At 36.6% G+C, this 15,410-nt stretch overlaps 1 protein-coding gene across 1 annotated transcript; it reads left to right on the plus strand.

The window, feature by feature from the left end:
* The first annotated feature begins 1,873 nt into the window (after window positions 1-1,873).
* LOC127159442 (uncharacterized) lies at window positions 1,874-13,254 on the plus strand. Its single transcript, XM_051102259.1, has 5 exons — window positions 1,874-2,083; window positions 2,750-2,920; window positions 3,064-3,114; window positions 3,854-4,531; window positions 11,145-13,254. The coding sequence occupies exons 1-5, from the start codon at window positions 2,050-2,052 to the stop codon at window positions 12,278-12,280; spliced, it is 2,070 nt and encodes a 689-aa protein (XP_050958216.1). The 5' UTR covers window positions 1,874-2,049; the 3' UTR covers window positions 12,281-13,254.
* Window positions 13,255-15,410: the final 2,156 nt, after the last annotated feature.

The following is a 15,410-nucleotide window of genomic DNA, read 5'->3' on the forward strand; positions in this document are numbered from 1 at the left end:
AGATCAGGGGTTCTCAACCTTTTTTATGCCGGGGCCCCCCCTCTGGTCAGTTTTGCAAGGCCCCCCCCCCCATGCCTGACATCTCCTCTATAGGTGTTTATTTTTAAACCTTTTTTATTAACCAAAACATTTGTTTTGCCTTTTTATTCTTTTACTGCATGTTACAAAAAAACCTTCAGAATTCAAACTAATTTTAAATTAAAGCTATACTTTTTAACTTAAAAGAAAACCCTCTGCTCAATTATAACTTTTTAACATGTATACAGATTTAAAGCTTCTGAATTCTTTAATTCAGACATTCTTTACAACTTCAAAGTACTTTTTCTTAAGTAAATGAACCTGCCAAACAGGACAACAGGGAGATGTCAAAACAACACTCGCTAAAGCTGTTCATTTGAACTGGACTGACTGAATATCTACTGTTTGCATCCATTCTAAAATAAAACATACAAATGAAAAATACAGCAAATACATTTGAAATCTGTTGATGCTGATGCTCATATGTGCATAAACACCACTGAGCCTTACAAGATCCTCCTCTATGGGTGAGAATCCATTACATAACACTCACAGGACATTAATTTTGACAGCTATGCAAATGTTTTGAAATTTCACACAAAAATAATAGGGATCAGAGCCCTGAAAGCACAAGTAGTTTGTGAATCAATAGCGGATTATGTGTACCTAATGTATGACTCTAATATACAAGAGTGTCATACATTAGGCATGTGGATTCATAACACTATGATACACAACTGTATACACAACTATACCTTTTATATAAATAAACTATAAACTAAATATTGTAATTTTGAACTTAATTCTAGTTGTCCTGTCTCTTTATGCTCTCCTTCTATTTACTTTGGTGTGGCTGGTTAAGTGTGAGTTCGTGACGGACAGATTGTTAACGGATGGTCTATGTGGTAATGCAGTACATCAGGCAGGACATCCAAATTCTCACCTATCATTCATCGACCTCAGTTTTTCATGTGAAAAATGTATGTAGTAGCAACTTTACATGGCTGCTCAATGTAATGCTAACCTAGAAAAATGTGTGCTATTGAAGTGTCAGTCTGAGTATGAAAGCTGAATAGTAGCGCGTTGTGGTCACTTGCTCTTAAAATATCATCATTTTCGGTCATACAGATAAAACTAATAGGCATCGTTCGAATCTGTAAAGACTCTATGTTTATTTGTGTGCACTTCCTGAAACAAGGAAATTTTTGTTTTTGCGCTTTTGTAAAATAATGAAAGCAAAATAGACGCGCTAGGAGCTGACAGGCAAACATAATAACCTTTTTGTAGCAAGCAGTGCAACAACCAATGGTAAGTTTTCCCAATTTATGCATGAATTTAACTAACATTTATTTTAAGTCTGTTACATATGAAGAGTTCAGATGCAAAACCAGCTAAAAGCCACCTCAGTCAAAAATGAGATGAGTATGAAATGATGAAATGATGCTGAGTAAATGGTTTTGACACATAGTATACATCCACCAAATTTTACTTCAAGCTCACTAAATTCCGGCCTCAGCTCAATTAGAAGTGCCGGTACTTACATAGAAACTTATTCATAGGAGCCTGATAAAAATGCTTATTTTAAATAAAAATTTCAGATGGATTTAGAGGCTTTTGCTTCTGAACTCTTCATATATATTTCCTAATTTACATTTATGCAAATTTATTTCTACATTCAGGCTTTTTTTCCTCATCTCAGCCTAAATTGAACATGGTGGCCTTCTCTGGTCAATACTGTTGTGTTCTTTGTGAAAGTGCTGAAGTTTGCATCCTGATCAATTCCTGTTCCTCATTTCCAGTGTCATGTCTCTGAAAAAGGAATAGAAATTCACAGTGTTCTCGTGACAGTCAGACTTCTAATAGATCACACAGCTCTGGTGATCATGATGCAGGAAGTTGTTTGGAATGTATGCCACATCAAGTCTAACCAGTTTCTTAGTTTTCCTTATAATAAGGTCATAACTTTTCATATAGCTCACAACACAGTTTGTTGCTGCTAGAAGTGATTTGCTGAGGGTGAATTGGCTGAAGATGGATGATTTGGGTCAACCATCCAGACAACCTGGTGAGTCTGTTAATACAGTATCTATTCATAAGCTTTCAGAGAATAAGTGCAACATATGGACTGTGGAATCATTCATTAAAATCATATATCATATGTTTGGCAGCAGTTCTTTAAACAATAACTGATGTGGTTTGTAGTTTGTCATTGCTTAAATTACCATGTAGGAAGACATATCTTGGCCAGATTCCAGGATGACAATGCCAAGAGTTAAAATTGTGAAAGAGTGGTTCACATTAAGAACATGTAGCAACATGACAATCACTGCAATAATGATTCAATCATAGAATCTTAAGTTGAAATTCAAACAGTAACTTTTTTTTTCTTTTAGCTAGGCAGTGTATAATGATTACTTGATTATTTATTACTCTCATAACTGAATAAATCACCATATGAACATGACATGAGTCTCCAGAAGTTATGAATTCCTGATTAGTTGGTTGTTTGCTTTACATATTGCATTTATAGTTTCTCTTTCACTTGAGGCCAACAACAGGAAGCCTCCACAGCAGATATAGTAAGGGGTGCTACATTTCTGACACATTCTCATGGTAGACCAATCATGTCAGAATGGAGACAGCTGACCAGGCAGAGCAGATTGTGCTTTATTTTATTTTAGCATAGCATAGCAACCAAAACTAAAACAGAGAATTGTTGTAAACTCAATAGAGCATCCACTGCAGAACTGCAGAAGAAGTCAACACCATCATCTAGAAAGGGAAGGAGACCAGCCACTACTAGAAAGCAATGAGAAGAGTTTGGGGGAAAACAGAAACCTTAACTTGAGGACTCCTGAAGAACTAAGGCCTGTTTTCCAAACAACAAACAATTCATTTCTGGGTAAACATTGACTTCAACAGTTGACTGAACAATTATATCTAATTAATGTAGATTTGTAAAATTTTGCAACTTTATAAAACACAGTTCAATACAGTGACAGGTGGCTTATGTAACTGGATAATATTAACTATTCTGCTCTCAAGGTCTACGTTCCAGTTTTCGTAAATGGACTCGTAGGATAAACCAATCACAAAGTAAGTATAAATTACAGTGAATTAAATGATTATTTATTATTATAGTAATAATAATAATAATAATTATTATAATAATAATTATTATTATTATAATTATTATTTCATTTTGTTTTGTGCTGATTTCTGATTCACAACATTCTTTACAAATACTACTCAAGGTCACAGAAAACCATAAAGATGAATGATGTACTCGTATTCAGTACAAATACAATGGACTTGTGACTATTTACATTGGACAACAATGATTGGTTGATAATAGCGCAAAACACACACACACACACACACACACACACACAGTCTCAACCTCTGCATTAATGTATATCCTGAACTATGACATCTTAGAACACCGCCAGAACAACATGTATTTCATGCCTTGGGAAGTCTCCTAAAAATGTCCAAACCATCACAGAAACATCTATAGATTTTACTTTACAAACTCTGTATTCAGTCCCCTAAGCCTAACCCAGCCTAACACTACACCTACCCATCACAGGAAACTTTTTTTTTTTTTTTTAAAAAAAACATCACTTAGTTTTACATGCTTGTTTCCTCATAGGGACTTAAAAAATATCCCCACAAGGTCAAAATTTACTGGTATTGCCATTTTTGGGGACATTTTGTTACCATATTGTATAGATTACCAGGACCACACACATTACAAGTATATATATGTGTTTTTTAAAAGTGATCGTTAACTAGATCTTAAACTGCGTCTAATGTCTCTAAATGTGCTTTTCAGTGTCAGTGAATTTCTCTAGAAAACAGAAGCTGAATCTTGTGCTGTGTGGGTGTGATAGCACACTTAAGGTCTCTGTGTCCAAACTTTTAAGAGGGAAAAAGATAAAACCTTCACATCAGAGAGCGATCAGTGAAGAGTGTGTGAAGAGAGAGGAGAGGATACATGGACATGTGATCAGTCTGCTGGAGCTTCCAGCTCTCACTCGGCTCTCAGAAGAGGAAGTGATGCGTCAGACTCTCAACTGTGTATCTCTCTGTGATCCTGGAGTTCACGTTTTCCTCCTCATTGTTCCTGCTGGTCCACTTAATAATGATGAGAGAGCAGAAATAGAGAAGATCCAGAAGATATTTTATTCCAGAGACCATTTCATGGTGCTTTTCACAACAGAGCTCATTATTATTAAAAAAGTGACAAATTTTGTTGAATCCAACCCAGAACTTCAGAGATTAATCAGTCGTTGTGGAGGTCAGTACAGAGTGATGGGCTTCAATGAACCTGAAAACTCAAGACAGATACCAGATCTACTGGATTATATAGAGAACTTGAAAACTGAACCCTATTCACTTCAAATGTATGTGAAAGCCAGAGAGAACAGAGCCAGACATGAACTGGAGGAACAACATAAAAAAGAAATGCAAAATAAAATTAAAGAGCTACAAGAAATGGTTCAGTCAGAAGGTGAGTATTTATTTTTGTGTTGTGTGTGACACATCTTTATGAAGTGAGAGCAACTACTCAATTATTAAAAAAGCGCACAGAAATAAACAGTAAAAGTTTAATTTGCACAGAGGAAAACAATCATTTTTCAATGCTACATGTGTCACTAGGGACGAGGAGATCAGGAACATGCACTTTTTTTTAAATAATCCACAATAGGAACAGGAACGAACATGAACAGCAGGGAATCCACACGCAACACAACTTACAAAGACGTTGAAAGACATGAAGTAACTTGCAGAAATGACTTACAATAACCGACAACCAAATGGGGAACAGAACCAAACTTAAATACACAAGCTAATCAGACGAGGACAGGTGTGAATGATAAAACAATTACGTAATAATTGAAAACAGAACAGGAAAGGCCAAATAAGGGCATACACAAGGAGAAATCACAGAAACAGTCCACGGGGTGTGACAACATGAAGTGCATTGTTTTCAGTTGTTTGCCTTATGTGTCATATGAAACATTTCATTATTTGGATTTTTAGAAATATACATATGTAATGGAGGCCAGCGGATAGGTGCTGTGCAGGTAAAACACTCTAACTGATTAATTTGGCACAATTTTCCAAACCATTCATACAGTTCTCAAAATCAAGACACGTTTCTCAAAACTTTGAACACATTTTACCTGTTTTCACACATGCTCCAAATTGATCAGTGTTTTCTGCAAAACTCTACACAAGAATGACAACATTTTGTGCAGGTTTAACCATGTTCTCATTTAGAAAAGACAAAAACACAATATAATTTATATATTCATGTGTGAACATTAAGTAGCAAACCTGATGACACACCAGTCAGAATCTCAGGATTATATGAACAAGAGCACAGGTGTGTTGTGGAAAATGAATCCTGGTATTGGGAGACAAAGAGGAAGAGGAGGAGAAAAGAAAAATAATGGGGACCAGGTCAAAGGTCATTTGTTCCTGATGAAATACAAAGCACTATAGTTGACAATGTTCTTTACATGGAATAATCATAAACAAAGCCTCCAGGTCTATCTATAGGGTTTTTTACACTACTTACACATTACAATTACAGTACATAGTAGCAGTATTTCAGATAAGAGAACTTTCACTTTCTTTCTTCCAGTGCTTTTCATCTACTGTAAGATCACTTTACAGTAGTGTAATGAAAGTAAACCTTTCTTCCAGTTTATTGCTTTTCCATTCTATTCATGCTGCATACTGTAACAGACATTGGCTTGCAGGATTCCTGTTTCCCAAAAGGAGGTTTTCGTAACACTGTTTAGAATTGATCTCACTAGTGTTCTCTAAGACAGGAAAATAGTCTGTGTATTTGACAGGTGTGTGTGTCATCTGAGGCCAAAGATTAGATTTTGACAATAGATATGTTTTTGACTAAAACGTTCGACTTTGTCCTAGAAGTTTGAAGTTAGCACAAATTGGTGCATAGTTCTGAGACTGTGTTTATAGTTGTGAGAAAATGGTGAATTGTTTAATGAATTGTGTGTTAGCAATCGAGGAAAAACTATAATTTCACGAGTTCGCCTGCCCATCCAGGCTCGGCTTGAACGCTGAGTTCAACCCCCCACGGCGATATTACCTAGAGAGAGAATAACAGAAATAGAGGAGGAGAAAGGGAGGTGGAGTGATGCTGGAAGAACTGAGGCTGGGACGGTGCAATGAGAGCTGCTTATATGATGATTGACAGGACTGATTGACTAGGCTCCTCCCGAATTTGGTTTGGAGTTTGGATCTTTATAAAAGGATACTGGCTTATTAAATGACACCCCAACAACAAAATGGCATGATAAAATCCCTATGCCCATAAGTTAGGAAATCCCTAAGGTTTTTCATTAGAAAAAACACTGGAGTAAACTGCATGTTGAAAAATGACACTAAAAGGGTCACTAATCATTGCTTCATACATGATTTCAGTATGGTGAGAGCTCCTTTCAAATTTCTCCTCAAAAGCAAGCCCAAGGAACTCACCTAGTCGAAACTCCTTTATCACCACACCAATCCCGAAACACCCAGGTTCTACAAAACCATTTGTGGTTGAAGTAAATGCCTCTACTATAAGGGTAGGGGTGCTGTTGTCCCAGCTTTATGGCAGTCCCAAAAAACTCCATTCCTGTGCCACCTTCTCTAAGAAGCTTAATTCCAGCTAGCAGAACTTTAACATTGGTTTTGGGAAACTACTGGCCATAAAGGTCATATTACCCTTTACAGGTGATAACTGGCCAATGCAACCTGGAACATCTCAATATCTTTATTAAACTCTTCAATCCCTATCAGGCACACTTGGCCGCCTTCTTCACCTGCTTTCAATTCACAGTCACATGCAGGCCTGAATCCAAGTACACCAAGGCCAGTTGCGTCACTTGCTTCTAGAGTGGCTGTGCTCCACACACAGCACTAGTCACCCTGGAATAAAACACACCCTGGAGTTGGCTTGTCAGAAATACTGGTGGCCTAACATTACCACTGAGGTGGTCCAATATATGCATCTTATCCTGAGTGTGAGGTCTCCAAAGTTCAATGTTCTCTCTCTTCTGGCAAACTTCATCCTTATCACTCTTTGGTCCCACAGTTGGCATGGACTTTGTAAATGACCTCCCTTTACTTGGCCTCAGAAATTTCATTCTTGTGTCAGTAGATTGTTTCATTATTAGCATTATCTGCATGACTTTCAGTTTTGTGTCTTGTCAAGTCTATATCTGTTTTTGACTCTTCTTCTGAGTGTCCAGTACACAGATGATAAATTGTGTGCAGTAGTCTTTTTGACGTGATCGACCAGGGTTTGAATCCGCCTTCTGGCAAACTTTTTTCTCACTTTTCATTTAAAGGCATTTATTTTCAGTAAAAATGTTTAGGTCATGGCTCTCATTTAATATGAGGCTGCTCTTGTGCTTTACCCAGTCCAGTTTCGTGGGTTGCTAGACTCTGCATTGTGCTGCGTTGGTTAGAAACAAGGGAGACCTAAGGGTTACAGTCAGGAATGCTCCGTTGGGCCAGCCCCCACGGAGATCCGACTCCTCTCAGTGTACCACCATCGAGCTTCCATGCGGTGGCTCCAGTTCATCCCACAGCGAGCCCAGTATCTCATTCGGAGCTTGTGAGATGTCTAACGCTGCATCAGAAGAGGGGCTGTCATCTTCAGAAACTTCAGAAGTCCAGCTTCCAGGAGAGCTGAATAGTGCAGCTGACGCACTCTCAGGGCATCTGGAGTCAGCTCGGGGAAGCTTAGGTGGACCTGTTTGCTTCCCAGGAGTCCTTCTACTGCCGGCTGTTTCTCTTCCTCCACATGACTTTACAGTACATTATGTCATTGTGCTCTGCCCCCAATGGTTGCTTAAATACCCTGGCACCCCTGGTGGGCCTGTAATGTGGCTTACAGGGCATTGGGAAGGTTATGTATTGAGCTTAATTTGTACTGACATGCTTGCCTGTCACCATTTGTACCTTAATTACATAATGCAGGTCAGGTTGTGGCATTATCCATAGGGACCCCATGACGTCAGTCAACGTAATGTCAAATGTGACTGCTTCATCCAGTGCCTTCATCCTCCTTGGCTCACAGCACTTCTGGAGGATTCAACAGCTGGGCATCCTCGCCCGTCAGCCGTCTAACGGGTGCAGTGCTCGTCCGGACCGCGGGTCTGGCAGCTCGTCGTTTCGACAGTGCTTGAACTCCTCAACACTCTCTTCCTGGACATACGAAGACACCAGTGTGCCACCAGTGTGCAGACACTGGTCTCCCGTGGAGAGACACACTCAGCATTTTAACAGCGGTGGTGATGAGGTTTCATTCACGTCAGGTGTGCCTCGTCACACGCAATTTGTTTAAAATATAAAGATACTACTTCTAATAATAAATAATTTCAGTTTAGTAGCCCATATACAATGTAGCACATCAGTAGGGCACTTTTAAACTGGAATTTAGTTATGTTTTTTCAGCTGGGTATACAGCAATTCTAGTACTTTCATAGAGTGTAGCAGCAGTATTCATAGAAATTCAGATGCAGTGTTAATATATAATTTTAGCAGCATGCTTACAGGTCAAATAATAGCTGCTAATATAGCAGCGGCAGCAGGCAGTACTTTAGTTTCTTGAAATCTTCAGTGATATCGTATGGGTAAGTAACTTCTTTAATGTAAAATAGGCATTTTATTACTTGAACTTATTAACAGGGCTAAAGTAGATTTTGTGAATTCTTTAAGCGAAATAGGTGTTATTTGATTACAGTTAATAACAACTTGTATATATTGTTCATCTATTTGTAAATTTCTGACTATAGTTAATAGCAACCTGTATATTATGCTCACAGTACATCCATCTGTAAATATTTCTCCTAAACTGCATTTCGTTGCCTTGTACTTTTACATGTGTAATGACAATAAAGTTGAAACTAATCTAAGAAGAACAGCGAATGCCAGGATTTGCGCATTTGAAAGCAAAGCCCACTAGACAGTGACCATGTGCTGATTCTGAATGTGTCTCTCACTGACAAAGGAGTATAACGTTACTGTAGTTGACTAAGTACGATTCTACCAGTTCCCGTTGTTGACCGCTAAGGGTCGCAGTTGTTGTAAAGATGCCTGTTATGGAAGAAGAACGTTGTGTGTACCACTGTGCAGTGGGACTGTGTTGTTTATCCTGTATGCACAATTAGCGATCAGTAAAAACGACCGCACTGCCATTCTGTCTTCTGTGTCCTTCTTCATCCCAAGTTACCACAGTTACTTTTAAGGCTTGTGCACTCAACTGAATGAAAGCGAAATGGAGCTTTGTGCTCTTGTATTCCTACCTGTCTCATTTGCCACAAATCCAAATATGCCATAATATTTCCATATTTGCAATGCATCCAAATACTAAACTATTATTTATTATGTAAATTATAGACTTTGTACTTCAGTCGCTTTCTAACGGTAACACAGTGTGGTGGGTGCGCTGATTTTTAGGTTAACTGTGTTTTATTTTGATAAAGTATCAACTGTGCTTTCGAGTTAGCAATGCTAGAAGCCTGGAATTGATATGTTTGTGTGCGTCGGCACAATTACTTCAACTTTACTTATACCAGCAAAATCAACTTAAACAAAAGACGAATAGGATGTCGCTGTCTGCCATTTGAGTTTCCTCTCTGTCACAAAACTGAACTGAAACTCAGCAAATGTAGGGTTACGTTACGTTCCTTGTATGTATATATGTACTGCAGATTTTATAGCCTATATATGACATTAATTTGATATACTATTTAGTATTTTCACATGTAGGTGGACAAAGTGTAATATCTAATACTGTCTGTTTAAAATAAATAAATAAAAAAACACTTGGAAAGAAACATTTGGATTTGTTTTTAAGGTTTTGAAAAAAATTTGTGATGGTTTTAAAAATGTGTTTTAGCAATTCAGAAAAACTGTAGTTCATCTGGGCTTCACTAGCCCAGAAACAAATTAACTCAGGTCACTAGTTTGTGACTAGTTTATGATGAATATGAAAGCAACACAGACACAAGTGCACACTTCATCAGGAAGTAAAGTAACCTGCGCATGCGTTTTAGACGATTAAAATGTATTTACTTAAAACACATGTAAGAGATAATAGTGTCAATGATTTTCCTTGGAATTCAAGCAGGAGTGAGCCTGCAGTGTATTTGTGCTTTGCGAGTGCAATCAGAGCGTCAAATGAATGGCAATCAGTCGTATCCTCAAAATAGTCCGTTTGCAGTTGGCAGAAAGCAGTCTAAATGTGACACACATACAGTAAACCCAAGTGATGTTCGCTCCAGTGAACATAATAGCACAAAATGATTTAAAACAGTTTATTGACCCACGTTCTGTAATCTATCATGTGCTGTGCGTGTTTGTGGTGAGGTAATTTGAACGCAAATGCCCAAGAGTTTGAGAGAATCAAGTTGAGTGTGAAACCAGACTAACACTGCAGGGGGCATCAGGAACAAGTGTGCCCGGGCTCAGACCGCATCAAATGAGCACAGTGTGAAAGCCACCTTAGTGAGTGAGAATGTGTTTAGAGTTTTGCAAAAAGAGTGCTTGAGATCTGCAAACAGTGTCTAAACTGCCTGAACTTGTTATATATAATAGTTATTTATTTGACAAATTGGTTTACACCATTGAGAATTTGGTTCAGAGAATGGGGTTTAGTGTTTTAGCAAATGTGAAAAACTGTAACATAGTGTAAATAGAATCTGTAGCTATCTGCACAGTGTAAATAGTATCTATCACTAATATGTTATTTTCATTTAGAGTAAATAGTATCTATCGCTATTTACACAGTGCAAATAGCGGCTGCCTTTCTTCTTATATGTCCCTGTTACATAACCCTTTAACACTGTTACTTTTGTTCTTAGTCCCTTTTATTTCTATGTAGCAGTTTTGATTTTTCTTGAGCTGTCATTTGAGTTTTTTCTTACTTTTTCATTAAGCTCCTTCTTTTGAATCAGCATTTCAGTTCACATTTCCTTCAGAAAGTGCAAGCTGACATTTCAACTCAGAAGAGAGCAATTATTATTATTATCATTATCATTATTATTTAGTTAAATCTGATTTTGCCAACTCTTTTTTTCTTTAACTTTATGTAGGTGCTGAAGGTGAAGCAGATGACCTGGAGTGTTTGAGAATTGTGCTCATTGGGAGGACAGGAACTGGAAAAAGTGCAACAGGAAACACTATTCTGGGAAGAAATGAGTTTCACAGCCGAATGAGCACAGATTCTGTGACAACTGCATGTGAAAAGAGAATTGGTGAAGCTGATGGTCAATCAGTAGCTGTTGTTGATACTCCAGGACTGTTTGACACATCACTGACAAATGATCAGTTGGTGGAAGAAATAATGAAATGTGTTTCTCTCTCATTGCCTGGACCTCATGTGTTTGTCATTGTGTTGAGTTTGGGAAGATTAACCAAAGAGAAGGTAGACACTATGGATCTGATAAAGAAGATCTTTGGTCCAAAAGTTGCTCAGTTCAGCATCGTTCTGTTTACTAGAGGAGACGAACTTGAGGACGAGTCCATACAAGATTATGTGAAGAGAAGTAAATCAGCAGAACTCCAGAAACTGATCAGAGATTGTGGAAACAGATTCTTGGTTTTCAATAACAGAGAAAAACAAGATAAAACTCAAGTGATTCAACTGTTAAACATGATAGAAGAGGTGAAAAATGCTAATCAGGGCCGATACTTCACTAACAGCATGTTTGAGGAGGCAGAGATGTCCATTAAAAAGAAAATGGAGGAAATAATGAAAGAGAAAGAAAAAGAAATTCAGGTTAAGAAAGATGAGTTACAAGCCAAATATGAGATGGAAATGAAAAACATGATGAGGAAACTCGAGGAAAAGAAACAAAGAGCAGATGAGGAGAGAAAGAGAATGCAGAACCAGCTGAGAGAAAAAGAGAAAAAACTCAGAAAAGAGTTTGAAGAAAAAGAGAAAACAGAACAGAAAAACCGAGAGACTGAAAAGCTGAAACATTCAGAAGAGGAAAAACAGCAAAGAGCTGAATTTCTTCGAAAAATAGAAGAGATGAAAAAAAGAGAGAAACAGAAATATGAGAAGGATATAAAAGACATGATGAAGAAACATCAAGATGAAGTCAGAAAACAAGCGGAGGAATTTCATAAGTCGACAGAAAGAAAACTGCAGCATGTTCTGGAACTCACAGAGATGCTTAAAGAGCATCAAAAACAACATAAGGCACTGGATAAACTTGGAAAATAAAAAAAGAAGAGAAGAAAAGCAAAGAAATAAAAGAACTACAACTGTTAAAAAAAGAATAAAACAGATTTAGTAATTTTGTGATACTTCTTAATGTCTAAAATCAAAATACAAATAGCAATATTTACGCTTGGTTTTATTTCCTGTACTTACATTATGTTTTTATTATTATTATTATTATTTTCTTTTCTTTTGCTGTTTTATTGGAAATCATCTCTATGGGAAAATGGGGAAAAAATAATAAAACAAAAGAATATTTTCAATAGCCTGAATTTAACACTAAATGAACTACACACAAGTGTTTTCTGCATTTATTATTACTACTAATATTATGTTGATTTAATAAAAGCATCAAATAATGAAAAATTATTTTCCTATCCATTTTGCCCCTTTATATCTGAAGTATAAAACTGTTAGAAGACATTGTGTCTCTATAATCTGATAGATTCAACTTCCCTTGTGTAATTTATTGTTTTTGTCAACCTCATTATTTATGATAGTTGTTATCAGGTTCAGTTGTGCAGCAATGTTCTAAAAATGCAGTAATTTGCATGTTGGCAATTCAATTGCATTAGTGGTAAGTAAATTTATAAAACACTTTTGTTAAACAAATTTCAATGCAAATTAAACATAATTAAAATCTATAAAGATGATACTTCTTTCATCTTTACTCGCATTGTTTCAAACGTGCGTTACTTGCTTGTTTTCTGTGGAACACAGTTTGTTCTTCCCGTGTAATGGTATTTAATAAAGCCCAATATTTTCCAAGCTTTAAAAGGAATGACAATCATGATACAATTAACCTATATGACTCATGTGCTATATTCCAGACCTTCTGAAAAAATATGATAGCCTAGGGTGAGAAAGACCTATACTTCTTTATCTGTCTGGGTGCTGCTCAATTCCTTATTATTTGTGCATTCTTATTTCCTTTTCTTGCATCCTAGCTCCTCTCTCTTAGGATGCAAAAAAAGGAAACAGAGACAGAGTAATTGTATTTTTAAATTCAAAATATTCTCACTCACTCAAGTGTAATTGGAAAATGTAGTGTTTGTGCAGGTCTGCACTTTGATCAAAGCTAAATTTTCAGCATCATTACTCCAGTCTTCAGTGCCACATGATTCTTCAACGCATCATTGTTTCTGTTTAAAAAACGTTTTGCGTCATTTTGTGGGGACTGAACATGGGCTCTCTACATGGGCCTTTAGCAAAACAGGAAACATCTACGCACACACACGCTAGACCGGAAATCTAAGTTGACAGAGATATGCAACTAGATGAGCTGCGTACCTAGAAGTTTCTTCCTGCCTGTAATTTGGATGTTCTTTGGTGTTTTGGTGTTCAGAGTGTTAGTACATGACCCGAAAGTAGATTTTTTTCTATTTCTATATATTTTTAACCATGTTTTAAGTTTATTATTTGACTTTGTACGTTTGTATGGGCGAGCACAGACATGTAATGCTGCATTTGATGCTGCATACAGATTAACCAGTATTATTGCCCTTTGATTATGTTATTTGATAAATTACCTTGTCCGTTAAGTTAGTAATATCTGTTACTAAGTTATTTTGAGTGACTAGACCAATAATTATGTAATCTTCAATTGCCCATCTTTTGCATATTTAGAGCTTTAACTGTTATTTAGAGATGATACTGAATGTTAGTATTCTTGACTAGGAAGTGACCGACTCATTCGTGAATATGTGCTTATTTATTTTATACTAATGTTATGTTTTGTTATTTTAGGCTAACATTCAATATATTTTGGAAAAAAGCTCCAGTCTCCTCATTTTTGGTGTCCTGACCGAAACCTCAGCAGTGTTTACTGATATATAGTTAGAGCCAGAGTCTAGCAGTGTCATTTCCTCTCCAACATCTGAGACTGACACTTGACTTCCTACATTGAAAGCATATTCACAAACTTGTAAAGCCGAAAAGACAGATGTACAAACACTGATGTGAGAGCTTCATCTTTCTCCAGTTGTTTTTTAGGTATGTGTGTTGTCTTATGATGTGTCATTGGTCACTTTGTGCTTCTGAGACTAATGCTGTGCTGAAGTCATTTTGATGATTTCATTCAAATCTCTTTATATCGTGATCAAACAGATGATCAAGTGTGTCTTTGTAAGTAAATCACAGAAAGCTGCATATTCTGATATTGTTTTTACTGTTTATTAGTGTGTGTGATTCTCAAACAGTCTTTCTTATTATGCGCTCTTTACTCTTTGAGAGAGAAACTATCACTCAACAGCTTTATGGCATCTGCAGACAGTTTTGATCTAATACTGTGTTTTTATAATGAACTCATAATGGAGTTACCGAAATACAAATAACTTAAAAATTTAGGAAACTTACTTTGTAAAAAATAAAGTACTTACAAATATAGTTTGTTCACTTTTGAATGTTGATCTGTGATATTGGAAAAGTATAATAGCTTTATATCATAATGTTTTAATATGCTGAAAACTGAATGTGCTGAAAGACAGACATAAAGCAGACATCAGAAACATAAAGCAGCTGTAAACAGAGTTTCAGCACAGAGTCAAACTGGTCTCAGTTGTTTTCCTGAAAAGGTCCTGGTTTAACTGTTTTTGAAGACAAACTTATTTCTGCAGTGGTTTCAGAGTCACCAGTTAATTATTACAGCAGATCATTTCTCTTCCCCTACAAATAAATAGAAATGTCAAAAGCAGTAATAAAATATTCATGGACCATTTGACTGCTAGAAATGATCTCAAACACAGGAACACAAAGCAGAGCTTATGGTTATCCTGAGTCCAGTGTTGTCACCATACTGGACCTTCTGAATTCAGTACTATAACTTAAAAAATATACATATTCAGTTCCATTTTCAATACCATGGGGGAAAAATCTCCAGAGTATTAAATGCATAAAATCTGAACTCCAAGTAAGAGGTTTTTGTACATATTTACATTGTTTGTACAAGTGAAATGTTTGTAAAAGTCAATCTGGTGCACTTTTCAGTGTCTCAGTCCACACTACATTCACTGTGGTAAATGTGCCAAACCAAAACCAAATTAATAATTAAAGACATTTTTGCATTTTTTTTTTTTTTCCAGGAAGTTATGTACAGTAATGAATCATATGTGTTTAGGTGACAAATACACAGTTC

The sequence above is a fragment of the Labeo rohita genome, unplaced genomic scaffold, assembly GCF_022985175.1.
Source record: "Labeo rohita strain BAU-BD-2019 unplaced genomic scaffold, IGBB_LRoh.1.0 scaffold_217, whole genome shotgun sequence".
NCBI classification, from domain to species: Eukaryota; Metazoa; Chordata; class Actinopteri; order Cypriniformes; family Cyprinidae; genus Labeo; species Labeo rohita.

Excerpts from the sequence above, each read along its gene's own strand:
- LOC127159442 (XM_051102259.1), top strand. The coding sequence starts at position 2,050 with ATGGATGATTTGGGTCAACCATCCAGACAACCTG. Across the intron at positions 3,115-3,853 it reads TAGGATAAACCAATCACAAA|TGTCAGTGAATTTCTCTAGA; the intron begins GTAAGTATAAAT and ends TGTGCTTTTCAG. Across the intron at positions 4,532-11,144 it reads AGAAATGGTTCAGTCAGAAG|GTGCTGAAGGTGAAGCAGAT; the intron begins GTGAGTATTTAT and ends AACTTTATGTAG.